General features: G+C 34.8%; 2 protein-coding genes and 1 long non-coding RNA gene across 4 annotated transcripts in view; 1 reads left to right on the top strand and 2 right to left on the bottom strand.

Annotated features, from left to right (window-relative positions):
• The window catches only part of LOC129748113 (zwei Ig domain protein zig-8-like), an 870,358-nt gene that overhangs the window by 355,505 nt on the left and 493,645 nt on the right, over positions 1 to 21,208 (bottom strand). The window lies entirely within an intron of this gene.
• LOC129748115 (uncharacterized) lies at positions 16,319 to 17,860 on the bottom strand. The gene is made up of 2 exons (XR_008737652.1): positions 17,549 to 17,860; positions 16,319 to 16,476 (listed from the first exon to the last, which is right to left on the bottom strand). It is a non-coding gene; the product is annotated as an uncharacterized LOC129748115 (long non-coding RNA).
• LOC129748114 (uncharacterized) lies at positions 19,692 to 21,101 on the top strand. Its single transcript, XM_055742609.1, has 5 exons — positions 19,692 to 19,822; positions 19,887 to 19,983; positions 20,048 to 20,235; positions 20,316 to 20,488; positions 20,551 to 21,101. The coding sequence occupies exons 1-5, from the start codon at positions 19,772 to 19,774 to the stop codon at positions 20,699 to 20,701; spliced, it is 660 nt and encodes a 219-aa protein (XP_055598584.1). The 5' UTR covers positions 19,692 to 19,771; the 3' UTR covers positions 20,702 to 21,101.

The raw sequence follows: 21,208 nt of genomic DNA, 5'->3' as shown, positions 1-21,208 counted from the left end.
ACGGCAATAATGTTTTCCCATCGGAGGAGTTGCAATGACTGGGTTGTTGTTGCTGTTGTTGCACAACTCGATATGTAGGTTGCACGAATGTTCTTTCCCATATCTTCTTCTACGTTCAGTTAGAATGGTTCAAATGGAACTTTTTGCTACGGTAGGTAATTTTGATTGCATTTGGGTCTCCAAGCAACTCGCTACAATTTAGGTGAACCGATTGGCTAACTCGAGAAGAAGTTTAGCTTTCCTAGAAGTTGTTTAGAGTGGTTTTCGCAGAAAAAATTGATTGTGAGCACAGGTACAGAGTCAACAGACTATGTGTTATTGCATAGTGCACGGATAACGCCTTTCTATTTTTCGGAGCTGTTTTCTTTATGTTGTGTTGCGATTCGATCCAATACGAAACCATTTTATTTGAGGTTGTTTGAATTATCGAAAAAAGGGAATTCCCTTGCAACGCACTGATTAAAAAGATCTTTAGTAAAAGTGACGTCACAGCTAGGGATACCATACGTATCTCTTTTAAGAGTACATGTACTCTTTTCCGATCGATAAATGGGCGTACTATACTTTTTAAGAAATTTAACCAAGTTTTTTTTGTTAAAAGACATTTGATCAGAAAAACCAAGGTATTTCTTCCATTTTTTAAGTTGTTTTACATCTTATGCAAAAACTACGAAAGGAATACACAGCAAAAAAAGTGTTGCGATATTACATCAAAAACGTGCACATAAATTGAGTCGCAAATGGTACCTAATATTACATTCTTTTGATGTATCAGCTACTCCATAAATGTAACGTAGAAAGCACGTGTTCAAAATTACCCTATATCTTATAAAGTATGGAATAAATATGCTTTGTGCGTGGGTGGAATTTGTTTCTAACGGAAAATCACATCACATTTTATGGAGCAACCATTCACGCAAAAGAATTTTTACTTAAAAAATAAGTGACATCTGTAGTAAATTCTCGCCATACGTAATTTCATTTGAATTTTAAGTGATGGGTCAAGTGAATTCACTTAAGTGACCGGTCCAGTGAATTACACTATGACGTTCGAGTGAAATTTATCTGAATTTCTAAGTAAGTTTCTAGTTGCTTATCTCTCGCGTTTTTAAATAAATGAACATTTATAGAACACCACTTCGATTTCAAATACTTACATTACGCTTTCGCCATAAATTTATTGATTGGAAAATTTCATCGTAATCCCAAGGCAGATCGGTTACTGCGGATAGTGCGACTTCTAAATCCTCCCTGCTGCAAACTAGAAAATCTGTCAAGACCAACCCACAAGCTGAAACATGATAACACCTTTAAATAACTTTTTCTTACATCACGTTTTACACAAACTACCGCCAAAATCGCCTAGTAAAGAATTGGGAAAATCCAAATCCAGCACAAGCTTTAAACGCTGCTCTTTAGAATTTGCCATTTTGAACTCTGAAAATAAACACAACTACAACCCGACATTCACTTGAAAGTCAAGTGATTGGGAAGTGAATATTTTTTCTCACTTCAAGTTCAAGTGACGACTGAAGTGAATGTGGATGAATTCACTTGAAATTTAAGTGACTGCCAAGTGAAATGTACATGTCGCACTTGAATGGAAGAAAATCACTGGATCCTTGTTTTTGAGTGAAAAATCATGTGTATTTTAAGAGTGAATTTGGGTTCAGTGTTAGTTAACGTAAAACTCTGAAATATTTTTAGCTTTTTAGTGTTGAACTTTGCGAATCTTCATTGTCGTGGTTTCCGGAATGATTTAGTTTGATTGACTGAAAAATTTGCAACAAAGCTAAGTTCATTGGAAGGGGAAAAAAAAGGCTGAATGAGCAAAGCGTGCAACGTGACAAATTTACTAATTTGCTTTTTTTCGGCTTGCTTCGATAGTAGGATTTACTGAACATGTATGAGGATCTGATAGTAAAGCTGAGTACCTAAATATCCACTGTATCTTAGTAAATGGGGCTTCTGGACATACGTAATGGGTAATTCTAAGTTTTAATTTTTTGGGCTCTTAACAGACCTCGGAAAGTTTTATGTTCTACTAATATTTTCTGTTTATCATTTTTTATTTCCAAGAGCGGGTAAAGGCGCTTTATCCTTGGTCGATGACCAGAAATGATTGTATACTGAAATCCAAAACAGTTCATCTTAGAAAAAAATCTTAATTTCCTTTTCATTTCATCAAAACCTTCAAAATGCTTCTCTGTTCTTGGGTTTTGAGATTTTTTTGTACAAAATAAATCATTTCCAGCCATTGAAGAAAGGTCCTTTTTATTGGATTCTTCATCAAGAAGCATTTTTTCTTAGCATGTTTCCATCGATACTGCCCATCTGAAACGTATGGTACTGGTGGTCCACGTTTCTTCCTGTTCCTGTGTTCCGGTTGTCTATGCGTTCTCTGCTCCATGGTAGCCCAACCACTTTGTGTTTTTGATCATTTTAATGTTTTTATGTTAAAGTATAATTAAAAAACATGAACAAAGACAAGAAGAATAATAACTGTCTTATTGTTGACTTAAGTTCTGGCTATGGAAGAAAGATTAGTGAATAGTGATTTGTGACTGTAATGAAAAAATGACGCATAGCCCAAATTCGATAATAGAAAACAATCCAAAATTACAATAAATTGGAACAAACTGCACAACTTGTGGGAATAAACTGCAACAAAATTGTGTAGGTACTTTCTTCATGTACAAAAGCGGAAAATCGAGTTATTTTATGTATGTATGTAAGTAGTAAAACCCAGCAGTGGCTGAGGTCTTCTGACCCGAGTCGGTACGAGAAGCACTGATAAACTGATATAACTCTGCACCACATTTCCATCAACCAAAGGTTCGTGTCTTAACTGCTTAGTTAGTGATTAATACAGTACTGGTTGTGATGGGGCGCTAGCATTCAAAAATTACTCCCCGTGTTCTAATGACACGTAGAAAAATATATAGAAGTTTCCTTATCTACCAAGCATTTTTTCAGCCTGCTTCAATTTTTCTGCGTGCAAAAGTATAAGTTGCTATGGTGTTCAATTTTTGTTATGTTTTCCCTCCCAGTGAAAAAAGGTCCCGATGGTTGAAATGTACTAGATTCATTGAGCTTTGAAATTTGATGAACAAAATTTGAAAACTTGCCTACATATGAAAATCAATTCTTCATATTTAAAAAAAAAACTATTCCAATTAAAAGGATATTAAAGCATGGATCACTATGAATCGCCTTAAAACGGGTCTATCTCAGAGCTATGTAAACGAAATAAAAACGTTTTGTACTCAAAATGTAGGGTTTTTATTGCACTTTAAAGGAAAAATAATAAAAATATTATTCTGATGTTGTTTTGATGAAATTTCGAACTTTTCATCGAGTACCACTCATCATAGTTTGGACACCCTATTCGCTGACCTCAGAGGCCATTTTATTCCACAATCTCTTCATCTCTGTTGCATCCCGAGTCGTCCTACTATTCTTCTTCATCTTCTGCTTGAAAATTGCCCAAAATTTATCGATAGGGCGGAATTGAGGGCAGTTGGGTGAGTTGATGTCCTTTTCGACAAAAGCCACCCGTTGGCCCGATACCACTGTAGTACTTTTTGCTGTAGTGGCAGCTTTCCAAATCTGGCGAAAACTTTACTGGTCCTTTGTGAGATCTAATGTACGAAAAAAAAACGATTTTCAGTTACTCCTCCTTGTACATTTCGGAGTCCATGGTCTTGTTTTTCACAAGAATCGGGGTTTTTTGTCCGCAGCTGCAAATACTTTGCCAGATCAAACACTTTCTTGCAAACTGATCGGCAAAAACGAATTCGAACTTGCTGGGGACATCACCCCGACCAGTTCAATGCACCACTGCAGTGGCTTTATAAAATTTTTGGCTAGGAAGCTGCCCAAAATCCATCTTCACGTACGTTTCGTCATCCATGAGGATGCATCCGTCGTACTTCGTTGGAATCTTGTTGTATAACCTCCGGGCACGTCCTTTGGCTACTAAATTCTACTTTAAAGTCCGGTTTGGTTGCTTACTGGCCCGATAATATCGTATTCCTTCGCGCAGACGAATCCTTCTGACAGTGCACCGGTCGGCGTTGAATTTCTTGGCGATGTCATAGTCCGACTACCCTGTGTTTGCTCTCAACACCTTCAAATGCAGTTTCCGATCCTTAATTCCACTATGGCGCTTGGTATGAACCTTCCGATCGATAGTATGCATCTCACGGAAACATTTGAGAACGCTGCACATGGTTGATTTGAAATTTTTTAACTATTTCGCGATTTTTTAACCCGACCACGTCGGGTTTTTGACGTGGGTGTCCAAAGTTCATTTTCGTCTCGCGGCTTCCATCACGTGTCATTTCCGAACAAAGTATTGTCAAAACATACCAGATCCAACAACTAGGAGCGCAATGATATAGTAAACAGTGCGTCCAGATTCATCGTGATCCATGCCTTAAAATTTAAAAAGTAATTTCATAATATAATTGAATTAAAGTTTAACAGTTTTTAAGAATTAATTTAAGCAAATGAATAAAAATTATAGATTTAAAGACTTTCAAAGCGAAAATGTTCTTCATCTTATTGAGGAAAAAATCTCAGTTCTTTAAAAAAGGATCTTCTGGTGAACGATTTATTTATAAATAATTTCCACTTTTTTTAAAGATCATACACTCTTTTTCAACAAGAATAGAATTGATCCGATACATTGAAACTAAAATTTCTTACTTTGAAAAATTAGTTCTAAACATTTGTGACACATGGGACGCAGCGGAATCTTGCAGATGAAGAATTTCTAGAACTGGGTCAGCCGGAGAAAGGTAGTCTGTCATACTGCCACTTATTGAGCTAAAGTTTTAAGGCAAACATCGAGGAATATTACACACATCAAGAGAAGATGTAATTGGCTTGTTTAATTGCTAACTGAATGGATTACCATTTCAAATTTTTTATAACACTCTGAATGCTTCAAAATTATTCCAGGAGTAGGGAAAGTCGTGTGCAATAACCTACTTTCAACGCAGAAGCCCCGTGATGAATAACACGAAAAATCAAGGTGGCTTCAAACGATGAAGTGAGAAAATCGTGGCTCCAGAGAGTAATTGAAGCTGCCAGAAAAAGCTCCACTTTCCTGCTATTTGGAGAACTAGCCTCGTTGTACCGATACCAACAAATTGATGTCAAAGTCGAGAGCCGAACCACTTTCGGCCCATCAGCCTCACATGTTGTCCTGCTAAAATAATGGAACGCATGGTGAATAGTCGACTTGTTACTATCGTAGCAGAAGGGCATTTGCTAGATAAACTTCAAGATGCATTTCTTCGAGAATATGGGACTAGCACGTACTTAGCAGACGTAGGAGAAGTCATCAACGAAGCCTTTTTCAATGATCACCATGTGGATATTGCGTCACTCTATATCTCCAAGGCTTAAACCGCACATGGAAAGAGGGAATTTTGAAACTTCATAATTGGAAAATCGGTGGAAAACTTGGTAAGTTCGTTCAAAATTTCCTCACTGATCGCACATTCCAAGTCACCATAGGAACAATACTGTCTAGTATTAAAAAAAAAAAGAAAATGGCGTACCGCTAGGATCTGTCCTTGCAGTAACCTTATTTTCGATTGCGCTGAACTCAATGTTTCGGAACTTAAATAAAGGGGTGCACGTATCGTCTACGCGAATGATATGCTTGTTGTTGTAACTGGTCGCAGTCTGAAAGTCAATAACAAAAAACTTCAAATAGCAGTGGCAAGAATATCGAAGTGCGCCAAATCAATAGGATTCAAAATGGCTCCAGAGAATTCTAGAGTTTGTTTTGATTAGGTCGTATGAACCAACATAGTCAAAATTGAGTTATTTACTGCAAACGATTGAAAAACATGTAATCTACGTCAGGTAAAAATTTGGTTTCATTTGATCAATAAATAAATTTTAGAACATGAATTAAAATTAAGACGTATGATGACTTTCTCATTTTCGAGTGCAATTTGGTTTTTACGACTATTTGCATCGCGCTAATTTGCCGTGCATGCAAAAAGTCGCAAAACAACAATTCGGCGTAGTGGTTGAAGTGACCTTTTGCCTTTTTTTCCGTGAAGTGCCCCGGAAAGTGTAAAAAAGTGAAAATATTAATCGGAGGTCGTGATAAATGGTAGTTTTTACTATCTTGGTACAATAGAGGCCTTCAATGTGTAACTAGGTAAGTTTAATTAATGTTAATTTATGCTGCGCAAAATAGCAAATCATCAGTCTCATATTGTACAGGGGCAATCAAAACAACTAGCGGCTATTTGGATACGTTTCCGAACTCCTGGGAACGATTATTGGAATAACAGAACAGCAAGCCATCAATGTTAAGTCGGTCGACTACAATCAATCGTGATGGACAGTCCCTCGCAGCATCGATTGCGGTAGTCACTGTACGGGAACTTTCAGGTAACACCTCTCTGCATACTATTAAGTTGAATATAAGTTTTCCATTGATTTCGATGGAAATTACAAAGATTGAGAAACATCCAATCAATTTAAAATGGAATTAATGTTCATCTGCATAACGACGTTAGCACCAAGTAGGTAATGCAGAATGTCGTAAGTACATTTTCACTGAATGTAACTAAACGAATAGCCATATTAAATGCATAAGCATGTTCTCCAACTATTTCCACATCTCATACCAGTTTTCCAGACAGCTCTCAGTGTTATTTAAAATATTAGAATTAAAAATGTGTTTAATAATTTCAACAGCGATTTTCTCGGAACATGCAATGTGGCTCATACGGCCTAATCAAAACAAACTCTAGAATTGTCTCAGGAGCCACATCTGTCTAAAAACCACATACCATGGAAACAAAAAGGAACCCAAAATCTTTGGAATCACTTTCGGCAGACGATTCAATTTTGAGGCACATTGCAGGAATCTCAAGCATAATAGTTCTAAACTAGATGAAAAAGTGGGAGCTGGTCTGTTCGGCAATACCCTACAAATTGCTCGAAGCCTTCCAAAACAAACATCGGTTTTCTCAGCTGAAGCCGCTGCCATAGAATTGGCGCTAAACCATAAAACTTCTACCAACAATGTTGTCGTATTTTTGGAGTCAGCAAGTGTGCTTCTTGCTTTGGAAAATTCAAGAAATCCCTGGATTTCTGGACACATACAAAACATAGCTCCTGAACATTTCACGTTTTTCTGGATTCCTGGGCACTGTGGGATCATAGCATAGCATAGGGTGACTACACACATCTTGCATTGGCTGATACACGAGGTACAACTAATAATCAAGCCCAACACAAGATGCCAAAATGAGTATGTACCTGGATTCAATACTCATTTCAAGTGTTGTTATTGAGAATCAGTGTGGTACCACAATGTACACCGTGGCAAGTCAATGTAATCATATAGGGATAGTCTGAACAGCTAAATTAACTTTTCAGGTGCAGAGAACTCATACGACCCTACATATAAAGATGCTGTTTCAGAAAAATAAAATGGAAAGAGCTTATCAATGTTTTGATTTAACCCGAGTAGATGCTTACTACCATGGACTATAAAGGAACCTGTAATGCCACTTCAAATCTTGAAACGAGGCAAAACATCATTGAAATTCCTGAACAGCGGTCCGAGCTGCTTTCAAGGTTCTCCGGGAAATAGATTGGGGCTTTATCATTGTGTTATATTTTCGGGGTCCGGCCTTGAAGCAACTTTTGAGGTCCATTTTTGGCAACGGTCCAAACGTTCCAAATATGTGAACAAATTCGTGAAAAAATATACTGGTAACCGCTAAGAAAAGGCAGGAAATTTACAAACTTTTAATATTTTCCGTCCACCGCCTAGTGAAAAAACTAGTCTATTCCCAAATAAAATTCATTGATATTTTTTTGATTGATCTTTCGACGTAAAAAGTATAAGGTAGCAAAATTTACATGCAACATTTCAGAAAAAGAAGTCATGAACCCGAAAGTAAAGCGGAAACAAACCGACTTTCCTATCAACCAATGAATATTAAAGTTTAAAATATATAAAAATACTTAGCTGCTGATAAATTTTCCGTTGCTTTTAGTTTGTCATTTCTCGTGCATCTTCTAATTGTCGGAAGCTCTTGCGGTATCTATCGGATGTGCGGCTTCCTCTTCAAATTTTCACATATCCAGATCGCTCCAATAACTAATGGCAGGCTGTTATTTACGTTCACTAAACTTAACAGGATCAATCAATTTATGATATTTATGAAAAACATTTAATATATTTCTGGAATTTTGGCAGGAGCAAATATTTTTTGCTGCTTATTCAACCAAGGCCTACTTCGAACCCTCGATTCCTGGGCACTGCGGGATCAATGGAAATATTAAAGCCGACAAATTAGGTCGCAACGAAGTCCAATACGAAGTTGGTATACCTAAACCGGATCTATCTCGTTGGGTTAAATCGAAAATATGGGACGCGTGGTTAGCTGAATGGGGTTCACAGAGAACCTTTAGCCTGGCTAAGATAAAAGGAGAACCCTTCAAATGGAATGACCGAGCGAACAGAAGGGAACAAATCCTGCTATCTAGACTGCGGGTGGGGCACACCAGATACACGCATCGATACTACATCTCCAGAGGAACCGCAACGATCTGAGACTTGTGTGGCACAAGGCTTACGGTGGTACACGTGTGTATGGAATGCCAACAGTTTGAAGGACCTAGGAATGCATATCAAATAGATGGATCCACAAGGAATGCCCTCGCAGACGACGCAGTGGAAGAAGAAACAATTTTGTGTTTTCTTAAGGGGGGGGTAGGGTCTAACGGGTAAAAAAAATCACCATTTTCCCGATTTTTTTCTAGAGCTATCGTTCAAACAAATGTATTCAAATTTTTTGCATTATACAAAGCATTGTTAAAAGAACATTTAGTAATTTTTTCGTAGAAAAATATTGAAAAATGAGCCGGTGACGGAGCACTTTCGAGGATGCCTTTTAGAAAACAGGATTTGCGGTGGACACTGTATCTCAGCACAGAATCATCTGAAGTCAAAAAATGAGAGCTAAATATTTTTAATAGATGTTTTTCTGGACCCCAACGTTTTTATTTAACTTAAAAAAATTTTTATGAAATTTTTGTGGCTGTTTGAAGTAAAAACTACGATTTTTCACGAAAAAATCCGCCATTTTTTATCTGTAAAATCTCCCCAAAGTAAAAAAACAAAAAAATAAAAACGTTGGGGTCTGGTATTTTATATGTAGAAAATATGCTCCAAATTTGAAAAGAATCGGATAAGTAGTTTTCAAATGACGATGTCCACGGACTTTAAAAATGTGCTTCCAAGAAAAACGCGTTTGAAGTTTCTGCTCTTGCTTTCTTGCAGTATTAGATAGGAGGAGATAAAGGCCTATAATTTCTACAGTTTTGCTTCAATTGACTTGAAAATTTGACACAACATTCTTGAAATGTTTTACAATAAGAAAATAAAAAAATAAAAAAATCGATTTTTTGAAAGTGTTAGACCCTACCCCCCCCCTTAAGGAATCATACCTTGTTAATGATGTGTAAATATTAATATTCCTCAAGAGGCGAACCAGCCAAAGGCTAAAAGTCTCTCTAATAAAGATATATAAAAAAAATCTCAGTAGTTTTTAAGTTAGGATTCAAATATCTCTGAATCCATAATATAAACTTGAAAGCTCTTTTTTGCATATTAAAGGTGAATTAATTTGTATTTTTCGCTTCTCTCGAGCAAAATACCTTAAAATCCCATTCACGCTGGAGACTCAAGCAACCCCTCTTCATGGTCATATCGTTCTAATAATTTGGCATGTGACCTTTTGGTAAGCATATAATAAATTTTGACTTAGAGCGAGTTAGATTTACCATGTTTAATTCTTCCTATACTATGTTAAGAACACCGCGCTTCGTTAAGTTAAATTCAAAATTCCGAAAATTACTGTTATGAAATATTCATTTTGAATTGATTTTCGAGGCCAATAGAAAATCAGATTTTTTAAATGTTACCTTCGAGTAACAAAATTTTCTCTAAAAAAAATATTTTTTTTTTAAATTTTTCTATCATAAAGTCACTAATACAGGGCTGGTAGCGGTTTGACAATGAAAAAGTAGTGACTTTAGTGACCAAAATTTGAAAAAAAGTGACCATATAGTGACTATGAGGACCGAAAAAAGTGACCAAATTGTGACTATGTAGAACGAAAAAAGTAACTTTGAAATACAAAAAAATGTGACCAAATCAGGCCCGTGCGAAAGGGGAGGGGAGGGGGGGGGGGTTTCGAAATTCAAATTTAGATAAAAATAATAACAATACCAAAAATACAAAATTTAAAAGGAAAGGGTTTTCTTACACCGTTTTTCACTCATGTTCAACACATAAACTAAAAAAAATGACTGATAAAGAAAATTTTGGAAACATATTACAATGAATGTTTCAAATTTTCGATAAGTCAAGAAAGTAAGAAATAAATTAGTTTCAATAGAATTTCTTAGCAAATTTAAAATCTGAAAATCTGAATTCTAAAATAAATGTCCAATCTTGTACAAGCTTACCATGAATAGATGTTGGGAAAATAATAATAATTGTTAATTTTTATTCATCTAAATTTGGAATTCTTTTCCTCATTTTCAACAGGAAATTTTGTGAGAAATTCCGCCGTAATTTTTTAATTTGAACAAAAAATATTTAATCACGATTTAAAATGTGAATTACCGATTACTGAATGAGAAATGAGTTTTGAAAAGAGTTTATTCAATGTTCGATGGTTTAATTTAATTTGATAAAAAGAAGAATATATTTATAATTATTCAAAAAGTGCCAGTTATATAAGCCAGACATAAAACCTTTAATAAAGTAAAATCCTCCAGCTATCAAAATTTCATTTTTGAAGCTTAAATAATAACTTCATGTTCAACTACAGTGACAAAGAAATATTAGAAAATGAGTAATTACGTGAATGATAAAAACTGATGAAAAATTAAAAATAAGAGTTCAAAACTTTTGTTATTAATATTGAAAGCACAAATCAAATACAAAGTTTGTTAACACTGCGTATTAAAATTTATTTTTAAAGTTGCTACTTAGAACAATTTTTCAAACTTTTTAGATTTATTTAAAAATCATGTTCGATCCAAGAAACATGATTTCATATAAAAAATATTAATACAAAGTTTATAAATTTTCAATCGCAGGTTTTTAAGCTTTAAATTACAAGCTCTGAATATTTTGTCTCTCTTGATTAAAATATTGGGTCCTGAAAGAACAGAAGATTGAAATTATGTTTTAATATTAAAAATTTGGAGTTAAAGGCTTATGGTTGAATAACACGAAAATTTAGAATTTAAAAACAAGGAAACAATTGTTTAAAATATGTCTTAAAAATTTAAAAAGTTTGATTAAAAAAAGTCCCGCAAGTTGATTAGAAAATTGAAAAAAACTGTACAATAAAATTCGATAAATTTATTTGAAAATTAAAAAAAAACAATATGGAAATAAAAAAGATTAGTTTTTAAAAACATTTCAGGAAGAGTTTTTTCAATAAACATGTTTCACTATAACCATTCTGGTGCTTATTTTTTTAAATTGTTGTTTTGGTAAATAGTGTCCTAAACTAGAAATTTTGTCAAATTCGGCCGAACACATTTAGTTTTAGTGATAAAGAGTTTATTTCTAGTAAAATCAAACATTGATAGATAACTGATTATGGAAAAATGTCATTACAAGTATTTTTGACATCACAGCAAAAAGTGTAAAAAAAACTTGATTCTCTATTTAAAGCTCATCAATTCATATAAAACTTTTATTTTTAAATAATATGTTTTTGATTTGAGTTTTTGTAAAAAAAAAAGTGCAGAAACTTCTCTAAAGATTTTTAATTATTTTCAAAAGTCATTTCAATAACAAAAGCTGATAGAAATATTGCATACATATTTAGATTCGGGGAACCCAAATAAGTTTAAATTACCGTTTAAATTCATTGCAACTTAGAAAAATGTAAATTTTGTGGCCTTATGTAAATTTTTAAAACCCTTTTTTTAAATATTTAGAAGAACAAAAAACACGAAATAAAATTGAGTATGAAATTGTTTTTTAAAGAATATTTCATATCAACATAACATTTGTTATGACATAAAAGTTTTTTTAATTAAAAAAAAAATGGTTCGTTTAAATCTCAATCTTAGTTACACTTCTTAATAAAAACCCATTCTAAAGACGAGATAGGGTTTTTGTATATCAAGTTTTGAGTTCCAATACAAAAGGTTGATTGAACTAAAAATTAAAATCTACAATCAAAGTTAGTTTCAATTCATGAACGTCAAATAATGTCGTAGATCGAAATGTCTCAAGCCAAGGGGTATTTTTGCCAAAATTCCGCCGGAGGCGAAAAAAATTTCTGACTGACTGATCAAGTAATTTACCGTTACTATACCGTCAATATTGACACGCGCAATTCAAATTACTCTTTCATTGGTTTATTTTCGGTGAAAAAAGTGACTTTTGGTGATAAAAGTGACCATTTTTCGGAAAATAGTGACTTTAGTGACCCAATGATGAAAAAAGTGACTTTTTAGTGACTGACCCAAAAAAAAGTGACCAAGTCACTAAAAAGTGACTCGCTACCGGCCCTGCTAATATCAACAATAATGTTGATCATATGCAAAAATGGAGTTCAGATGATCGATAGCAAATAAATTCACCTTTAATACGCATAAATGAGATTTCAAATTTATATTGTGTATTCTGAGATATTTGAATCCGAGTACCAGTACTTTTTTAATTTTTAAATTTGAAATGTAGAGTGTTCATTTCCAATTTTTCCCGGGATCCCGAGAATTCCCGAGAAAAAGAACGTCAGATTTCCCGATTTCCGGGAACACTCAAATGACCGGGAAATGGAAACTCTACAATAAACTCCAAATTATCTACAATTTTTCAATTTCTCTAAAAAAAAGCTTCAAACCAAAAGTTACAAATTGCCTACTTCTTGTTTGGCTACATTGTCGCTCTACTGCGTAAAAGTTTTCCGTCGAATTCAGCAAATATAAGTGCTTCCAATGCCCCCCTCAATCAACATGCTGCTTAGTGGTTTTCGCTATAGGTTTGTCGAAACTCCCAGCCATTAAATATACCTACCGGAAGAAAACTTTCAATTGCTAATGCCTCATGGCAAAGCTCCGTTGAGTAAAGTGACTCCAATTTCATACAAGCCAGTTTTGAAATTAAACAAGGATTTGACACTAGTGCAACACTCGGCATAAACAAATACGGTATTACTGTAACATCCAAATAGCAGTTTTCCATTAGCTTTTTCTTGTTTCAGTACTTTCATATGTTATGAAAGAAGCATATAATTTCAATTATAATTGAGTGATGTGTGTTATCTATACAATCTGTGCTTTTATTTTAAATATTCGTATTTTATGTCAATGAAAAGTGTCACTTACAAAAAAATGTCGCAAGGCAATAGTGTGGGACTTTTTCAGACTGGTTGTAATTTGTCATACAGCATTCAAATACCCCACATCTGATGCATGCCTATCAAAATCATCTTTCTTGGAAGCAATCCATCTCTCGCACGACCAAATTAAACCACATCCTTCGCCAGCTACAAGAAACACATTGCGTTTCCAGGCCTCACGAAACGTCAACCAAACCTCAAGGCGCCTCCATTGGTAAAAGTTGAAGATGTGCAAGCGTGACAACCCGTGATGAATTCCGGTCTACGAGCACGATGACAGTCCGGATTCATCTCCGCAGCATCTCGGTGCCTATAAAATGTGTACACATATACCGACCTCTATCTATACGTAAACGGAGCCAAAATCGCAAACCAACCAAACTATACTAACGCAGCCTTTACCCGATTGTCTAATTAATTTCATGATGAATGATGTGGTTTTCATCGTCTCCGCCAGCAGGAGAAGCTTTGCGAAATCTTGGGAGCGATGTTACCGTGTCATTGTCAGAACTTTGGAGACGACACGGCGCGGCATCAAATATGCGTTGTAGAAACTTCCCGTATGTTTCGGGTTGACCATCGGCATCGGGGAAGTTGTGAGCGGAGGGGCTTCTGCGAGGCTTTATTAGATTGCGGACAGAGTTAATGCATATGATCCCGAGTGTAGCGATGCTGATGGCTCTGCGAGTCTCCTGCTGATTGGTGGATTTCGTAGTGTCTTGTCATGTTAATGGGTCCAGTGAATGTACTATGCTTCAGAGATTCTCAATCACGCTTGCTGGTCAGCGTATCATCATCCGTAATGTAGTTATCGATAATATAGTGCTCCGAAAATCATGCGCTTCACTCAACTCGCCAGCAATAGTTTCAAGTTGGAGAGTGATCAAAGTGAAACGGGTAAGTATATGGAATAATCCTAACATTTTCGTAAGCACCGCTGCAGTGCATCACCACCAAATCTAAACTTTAGTAATTCCGTACTGCAACTTGTAGGGATTTGTCTTGAAGGATTTCTATTTATAGGTTGATACTTTTGCCCCATTATTTCTACTAAATAGTAACTTTGCTCAATCCAAAGTTGCAATTATTCGATTTGGTCGTAGGAGAAACTGTTCAGTGAACTTAATGAAAGTGTCGTAAGAAACATGAAAGTTCAATTGCGATTCATTATGACGCTCTCGATTTCTAATTCAACGTATTATGAAATTCGTTCAGAGTTCAAAATGAGAACCAAGGGGGAAACCCTGTTTTCAATTTCTTCGGGTACCTTTCACTCAGCCAAATGTGAACTTCGAAAGTTCCTATTTAACTGTTATTGACTATTGGTTCTTTGACACTTTCTTTATAACAAAAACGACTAGTTTCGATTCGATCCTCTATTCTTATAAAATCATTATAATAATTAACTTCTAATTTTTTATCAAAAATTGCTTAAAAGCTGAAAACAATTTTAACATAATTCAAATCTTGAAGAGGTGTTGTAAAAGTTATTCATGGGACCAATATGATCGTTCAATAGAATGCTCGAAAATTGAGACAGTTTTCAAGACCTTAAGAAATATGATTTTCAAATTTCTCATTTCTCAATACCTTAAAATTTCATATGAAAGAGATGTGTTGAACAATTTAATACAATAGAAAAGTTGAAATTATTTTCGACTTTAAGATTCCATATAGAAACAATACCATCATCACATGGATAGAAATTAAACATTATCATACATCATTGTTTTCAAATATTAAAAAAATATGGTTTGTCAATATACGTTTAGAAACAACAGATTTTGGCGTAAAACCTCTCTACATCCGGCCTCTAGAAGTTTGAGTAATGAACATCAAGAAAATAACAAGTTGATAGCAAAAATAAATCTGTTAAATTGGTAGATTATGATAGCCCAATGATGCTCTCATTAAATAGATAGATCTACCCAATAACTTCCCCGCGTCAATGAAGATTAACCCTAACCTGGAGCAATCAGTGTGACAAAAAAGAGGGTAAAATGAACGACAACAATGGAAAGTGACATCCTCTGTGCCCAGATGATATGGATAGGTACAGGTATAGGAGGTCGCCAAAGGTTGCTGCCGTACCTGAGCACGTGTCTGGTGCGTTCCAATTTGTGACCCAGCGTACACGCTCGAATGCTAATTCCACTTAACGTAATTGCTTTCACTTTTCTCCCTTCAGCCTATAATCCTTCCTATACATGGCCATTCAAAGCAGAAGTAGTACCTAGACAGTGGCTGGGTGATTGTTATATGGAAGATACCTACCAATGTTTGCGTTAGCTTGTATCAACTGAACTTTGTCCTTTTTGAATAGCTTGTTTTCGTCTGGCACAGCTTTGCCAGCTCACAAGAAAGTCACACGTCCATGAGTCCCATCTCAAGCACAAGACACTGTACTGCTGGTTTTTTTCAAGGCTGAGCCGAGGTGTTGATACGATGTGGTATTGAGAAAACTTGGCTAACTTTCAAATTATCAAATACAATTTAAATTTTTCTCAGACGTACTTACTTTTCAACTTCTCAGTGATTTCTTAAGTAGTTTTGAACTCACCTGTCAAAAATTGATGATCAACTGCTCTCGATTGTACTTGATTTAAACTTATTCCAGGAAGACCATTATCTACATTAAACTTATATTCTTTGTAGAACCATGTAAAAAAGTGGGAGGAAATATTACTAATAAAAGAAAACAAATTTACTTATTTATCGGAATTATTAGAAACGGGATTAAATAACAAACTAATAATAGCTAGACGAAGCAAAGCAAAAACTCAAGTAGTAAATTGGAGCGAAACTTTCTTTTAGTGTTCGATCCAGTTACACAGGTTAAACAAAATAACTAGCAGCTTCGAATATTCAAAGAAACAACAAAAACAATAATCTAATTTCGATCGTTTTATTCATCAAGTTCAAAATAAAACAAAACAATGAACGTTTTCACATATTCGAATCATAGTTCCAGCCTATGCTATACTTCTCTGAGCATAGTGTAGCTGCTTCTGCAATTAGGGCAATACTGGAAGTCCATCAGGTAAACAATCTAAAGAAAGGAATTAAAAGCCACAATCAATCATTCGTCGTTTTAAATCTACTAAATACAAGAAAATGAAAAATTTAGTCACCCGCTTTCGGTACACTGGATTCTTTTTTAAATCGATTATTGTGACGATTAAAAAGTATATTATTATTCGAAATTGTATGTAAAATTACATGTAACTGTTATACAGGGACAAGGATAGAAAACGTTAAGAGAGATTACAAACAAAGGTGCCAAAAACATCACTCAAATCGAGAAAACTGGCCCTTCAGGGAAGAATAAAACAGCATGTTAAACTCCCATCAAAAAGAAAAAAAAGAGAAAGTGGCCAACTAGGATTATAAACCGAACATTTTCTCAGTTCGCCATTCTGAAGTGATCTGGATGAAATCGGAAGGAAAAATGACTTTTTTGTATATTGTTCACTTCTACGGATTTTTAGGATCTTGTAATGGCCATTAATTGTAACTAACAGGCTACGTTAAAGTTGATAAACAATAAATTACAAATTACAGATTTTAGTCCATGAACCGGTCGAGAAGCTACTTTCGAATGACATGAAAAAAAGCAGGAATAATTATAAGACCTTTTGAAATGTTGGTCGTCTTATTTTGAAAAATTTAATCAAAACTGTGAAAAAATCGTATTAAAAAATCCAGTGTATTTAATTTGATCATTTTTTTCTATTTTTTAGAGTATAAAAACCCCTAACGGACTGCGTTGATGAGTTAATTTTCAAAACAGCCGGTAAGATCGTGGTAATTAAACGAAATCAAGATCATCAGAAATCAAAAAAAGAAATCAAATTCAAGAAACCGAATGTTATTTTGTAATCTCATTCAACGTTTACTATCCTTGACCTTGTACAACAGTTATATTTAACTTTGAGGCTACCGTAATTTCGAATAATAAACTCAAATTCATTGGAACCCGGTCTCTCCTATTTAATGTGAAAATTGAGGTTAATGGGAAATCCAAGTTACCAATGGTTTACAAGGAGTCATCCAATTAATATTTTTCACAAACTAAAAAGTTGATAAAACCACATTAAAATACTAAGTTCAAAAATACTTACATGCCGATGGACCGGGCATGTTCTCTGGACCCTTCCGACCCCTTTGTACGGACAGAAAACACAAATTACGTTCGTCTTTGGTCGCAGACAGATACATCCCCGCTGGATGTCACGTGTCTCGGCCAACCTTTCTGCCGGCTTCTTCGACACAAATGTATATTGCTGCTTCTTTGATTGCATTTCGGATAGGTTTCGAACTTTTCCTTCCTATCAAACGCGGAAAAAGGTGATTTTTACATAAGAATCAACTAACGAAATCGGACAAAGTAAAAAATACTTCCAACCTGGTCAACAGTAAAGAACGCTTTTAATTTTCTTCTGCTTGCTCCGTGTGTTCGGCATACAGGTTTCTATGTGCGGAAGTGAGATGTCAATATCTTGTAGATGTTCGAACTCTTTTTCTCGCATTGAAGTTTTTCGTAAATTCGCCTGAAGGTCAATTAAACGGGCGAATTATTTACACGATCGGTTGAAGATAGCCATCTTAAGATAAAAACAAATTATTCACCTGCACGCTCTTTTTTTAAACTTAAAATTAAGTAGTTTTGGTTCAAAACAGCACTTCGGTGGCATCCCTCAACTTTGAGTTTAACTGGGCAACAGCAAAACTAAGTTCTGATAGGCATACTCAATACTAAGTTCGGCAGTTGAACTCGAATTTATCCTTTTTTTCGAGGGTAGCTTATTTTCAGGGAATTAAAGGATGATTAAAATTTGTTGTACCCGGATGTTGCTGTTCCGGTACAGAGCGGTGGAAAGTTTTGACACTTCCGGTCACAGACAACTTTCGGATTTTACTCCCCACGGGAAGTAAACAACATCCGGAAGTTTCCGGATATTCCAAGCCGCTCACCATATGATGACAATGGCGGACAGAACTTTACGCTGACGCGGTGAACATGCATTTCATTATGAAGTTCCTTCATAGTCTTCCGGTTATTGTTCCGGAGCAACAAAATTTTTTCGACGTGTTCGTTGGTTGCTGTTCCGGTTCGGACTGAACTCGCTAAGTGTTTTCAGTCCAACAAAGAGAGTTCAATTTTTAGTTCATAAGGTCGAACTCAGCTTTGATCCCTCGCCGAAGGAAAAAAAGCGATCAATTTTGAGTTCGCAGTTCGAACTCCGTTTTGATCCATCGCAAGGAGGAAAAAGGGTACTTAACTTTAAGGTCATAGAATCGAACTATGTTTTGAACCTCGGTCATACTTAATTTTGAGTTAAAAAAAAAGAGCGTGTGCTCGTTTCAGTTGATTTATAAATCCTTATAACTTAACTTTAAGTTCATAGAATCGAACTATGTTTTAAACCTCGGTCATACTTAATTTTGAGTTAAAAAAAAGAGCATGTGCTCGTTTCAGTTGATTTATAAATCCTTATAAGGATTCAAAATATTTTTGCGGAAAAACTATCAAAACGAGTTTTTATGGATTTTTTAGCTGTAATTGTTCAAGTTTTCACACTTTATGATGAATGAAGAATGTAGGGTAACGGACTTATTTTGGACCACCTTGTCTATAGCACTCTTATAAAGCAACTAATTATAAAAAAAATTAGTGCATTACATTAAGTGCCCGAGCTTTAACTTTATCTGTTGAAAAAATTATGATTAGGTACTTTATAAGAGAGCTTGACAAGATGGTCCAAAATAGGTCCTCTGGTCCAAAATATGTCCGTTACCCTATATGATTTTTTGCACACGCTTGCTATTTTGTAATCAAACTTTGCACGGATAACCGTGACTGCAAAACATTGAAGAAAAATTTGATTTTCAAAGGTTAACATGTTTTTTTTTAATATTGTGATAGTAAAACAGAAAAAAACAAAACCACTTCAAGCTCATTTTCGAGACATAACGTATTTTTTTTTTCAATCTTCGTTAACTTAATTGAAATGAAGGATAGTGATACCATGAACACCATAGGAGTATCCTAGGATAAGATAGTGTTGTAGGAATTGAAATGAGAAGAGTGGCAATGGAGGATCTGCCTTAATTATTTTTAAAATTGAAATTTCATTTTTAGTTTTAATCAAATTAAAAGAATGTGTAAATCGAAATGCTAATTCTTAATCCAATAATGGCTACGAACAAACTTGCGTGTATGCAAATTTATATTGTGTAAAATTTTACACTGAAACGTGTTAAGTTAATAACTGTGTATTTAATGCTGCAGCATAAAATTTGTTCAAATTTTACTAAAAATCTCTATAACAAACAATAAAATTATGGCTACAGCGGAGAGTTACGAGGCTACTAAAAAGCGAATTGTTGAGATGGTAAGATTTTTTTTCGACTAATAATATGTATAAACCATTTTAATGGATGTTGTCCGATTTAAAGGAAAAGGAGCAGTGCGAAATTTTTTCCAACTTGATGGTCCAAATTCATCGATCGATTTCCGAATGTAGAATACCCTCAGCCAATTTTATGTTTCGAAGTAAGTTTATCATTGGCAAGTTCTAAATGATTTATTTTAAATTTACTTTACACTATTCTTTCAGAACTCCATCGTAGACTACAGGTTTTCGAAAACTTTGCCAAGAAACGCAAAGAGGCAGCAGAAGGACCACCAGTTGAACTTCCAGAATTGGATTTGACCGAACTGGAAGAGGAAACGAGCGCTCTGGAGGCAGAATTGGAAAAGGAAAAAGAAGTCCTGAACATGTTATCCGAGGAGCAGGTTGGCATTGTTAGTTTCGTTCCTTTTAAAACTACGTTGTTTCCTTGGCAGGAAATATAGAATTCTTTACATTCAATGAATTGTTATAGGTTCCTGGAATATGGAAGACGATCGAACAGTTGCGTCATGAAATTTCCGAGATCAAGGAAAAAGAAGCAGGCCTCAAGCGGGAGATGCGAATGCTACGAATTGATTTTGAAAAAGAAGAGAAAAAATTAGCTGATGAGCATAATCTCATGCAAGATGTTTTAAACAAGTTGAAGTAATAATTATTGAAACATTCGAGGAAATGTTTATAAATGTACTAATAATTTTTTTTTGCAGGAATACGCGTGCTGCACAACAAGCTTATAAATCAAAACTCAAGACTGATTCCGAGCATCTTGCTCAAGAGCTTGACCGATTGATGGAAGAGATGGCAGTCCTCAATGAAGCTAACAAAGAACCTGAACAACAACAACAACAACAAATGTAATAGAAACTACATAATCTAACAAGGTAATTCATGAATTATCATAAGTAATTCAATCGTTCGTTTAACACTTTTCAGTGAAATATTTAAATTACCTCTTAAATTTCAACTGTCTCTTGACCTTGCACAACAAACCTTTCAGTTTGTTCTAGTTTCTCTTATTACATTTGAATCCTCAAACCAGACTAAAACCTTCATTTTAAAATCTTATATTTTATTGTTCAATAAGCTTACGCTTCATCCTAAACTGTGGTACCTACCTAGAACATTAATATATTTCAAACTTTAGATTATAATTCTGCTCGTTGTTTTCATGCTGACATGTCTTACTTTTTGATCTGTTTCCGAATCCTGAACTTTTGTTCCCTAATTTGTATGTGAGAGCGCAGTTTCGTTTGCAGCATTATTGAAGGAGGTTTATTTATTTTCGTTATTCTAAGTACAAATAAAAATTAAATGAATATGAAAACATAAATCCTTCTGAAAAAATAGAGGTATGATAAGAAAATT

The sequence above is a fragment of the Uranotaenia lowii genome, chromosome 2 (genome assembly GCF_029784155.1).
Source record: "Uranotaenia lowii strain MFRU-FL chromosome 2, ASM2978415v1, whole genome shotgun sequence".
Classification (NCBI taxonomy): domain Eukaryota; kingdom Metazoa; phylum Arthropoda; class Insecta; order Diptera; family Culicidae; genus Uranotaenia; species Uranotaenia lowii.
This window is presented reverse-complemented; position numbering and strand designations above follow the sequence as displayed.

Bases quoted from the DNA above. Each gene is read 5' to 3' on its own strand.
- LOC129748114 (XM_055742609.1), top strand. From the start codon at position 19,772: ATGGCTACAGCGGAGAGTTACGAGGCTACTAAAAAGCGAATTGTTGAG. The intron at 19,823-19,886 runs GTAAGATTTTTT...TCCGATTTAAAG, and splicing joins AAAAGCGAATTGTTGAGATG to GAAAAGGAGCAGTGCGAAAT. The intron at 19,984-20,047 runs GTAAGTTTATCA...CTATTCTTTCAG, and splicing joins AGCCAATTTTATGTTTCGAA to AACTCCATCGTAGACTACAG.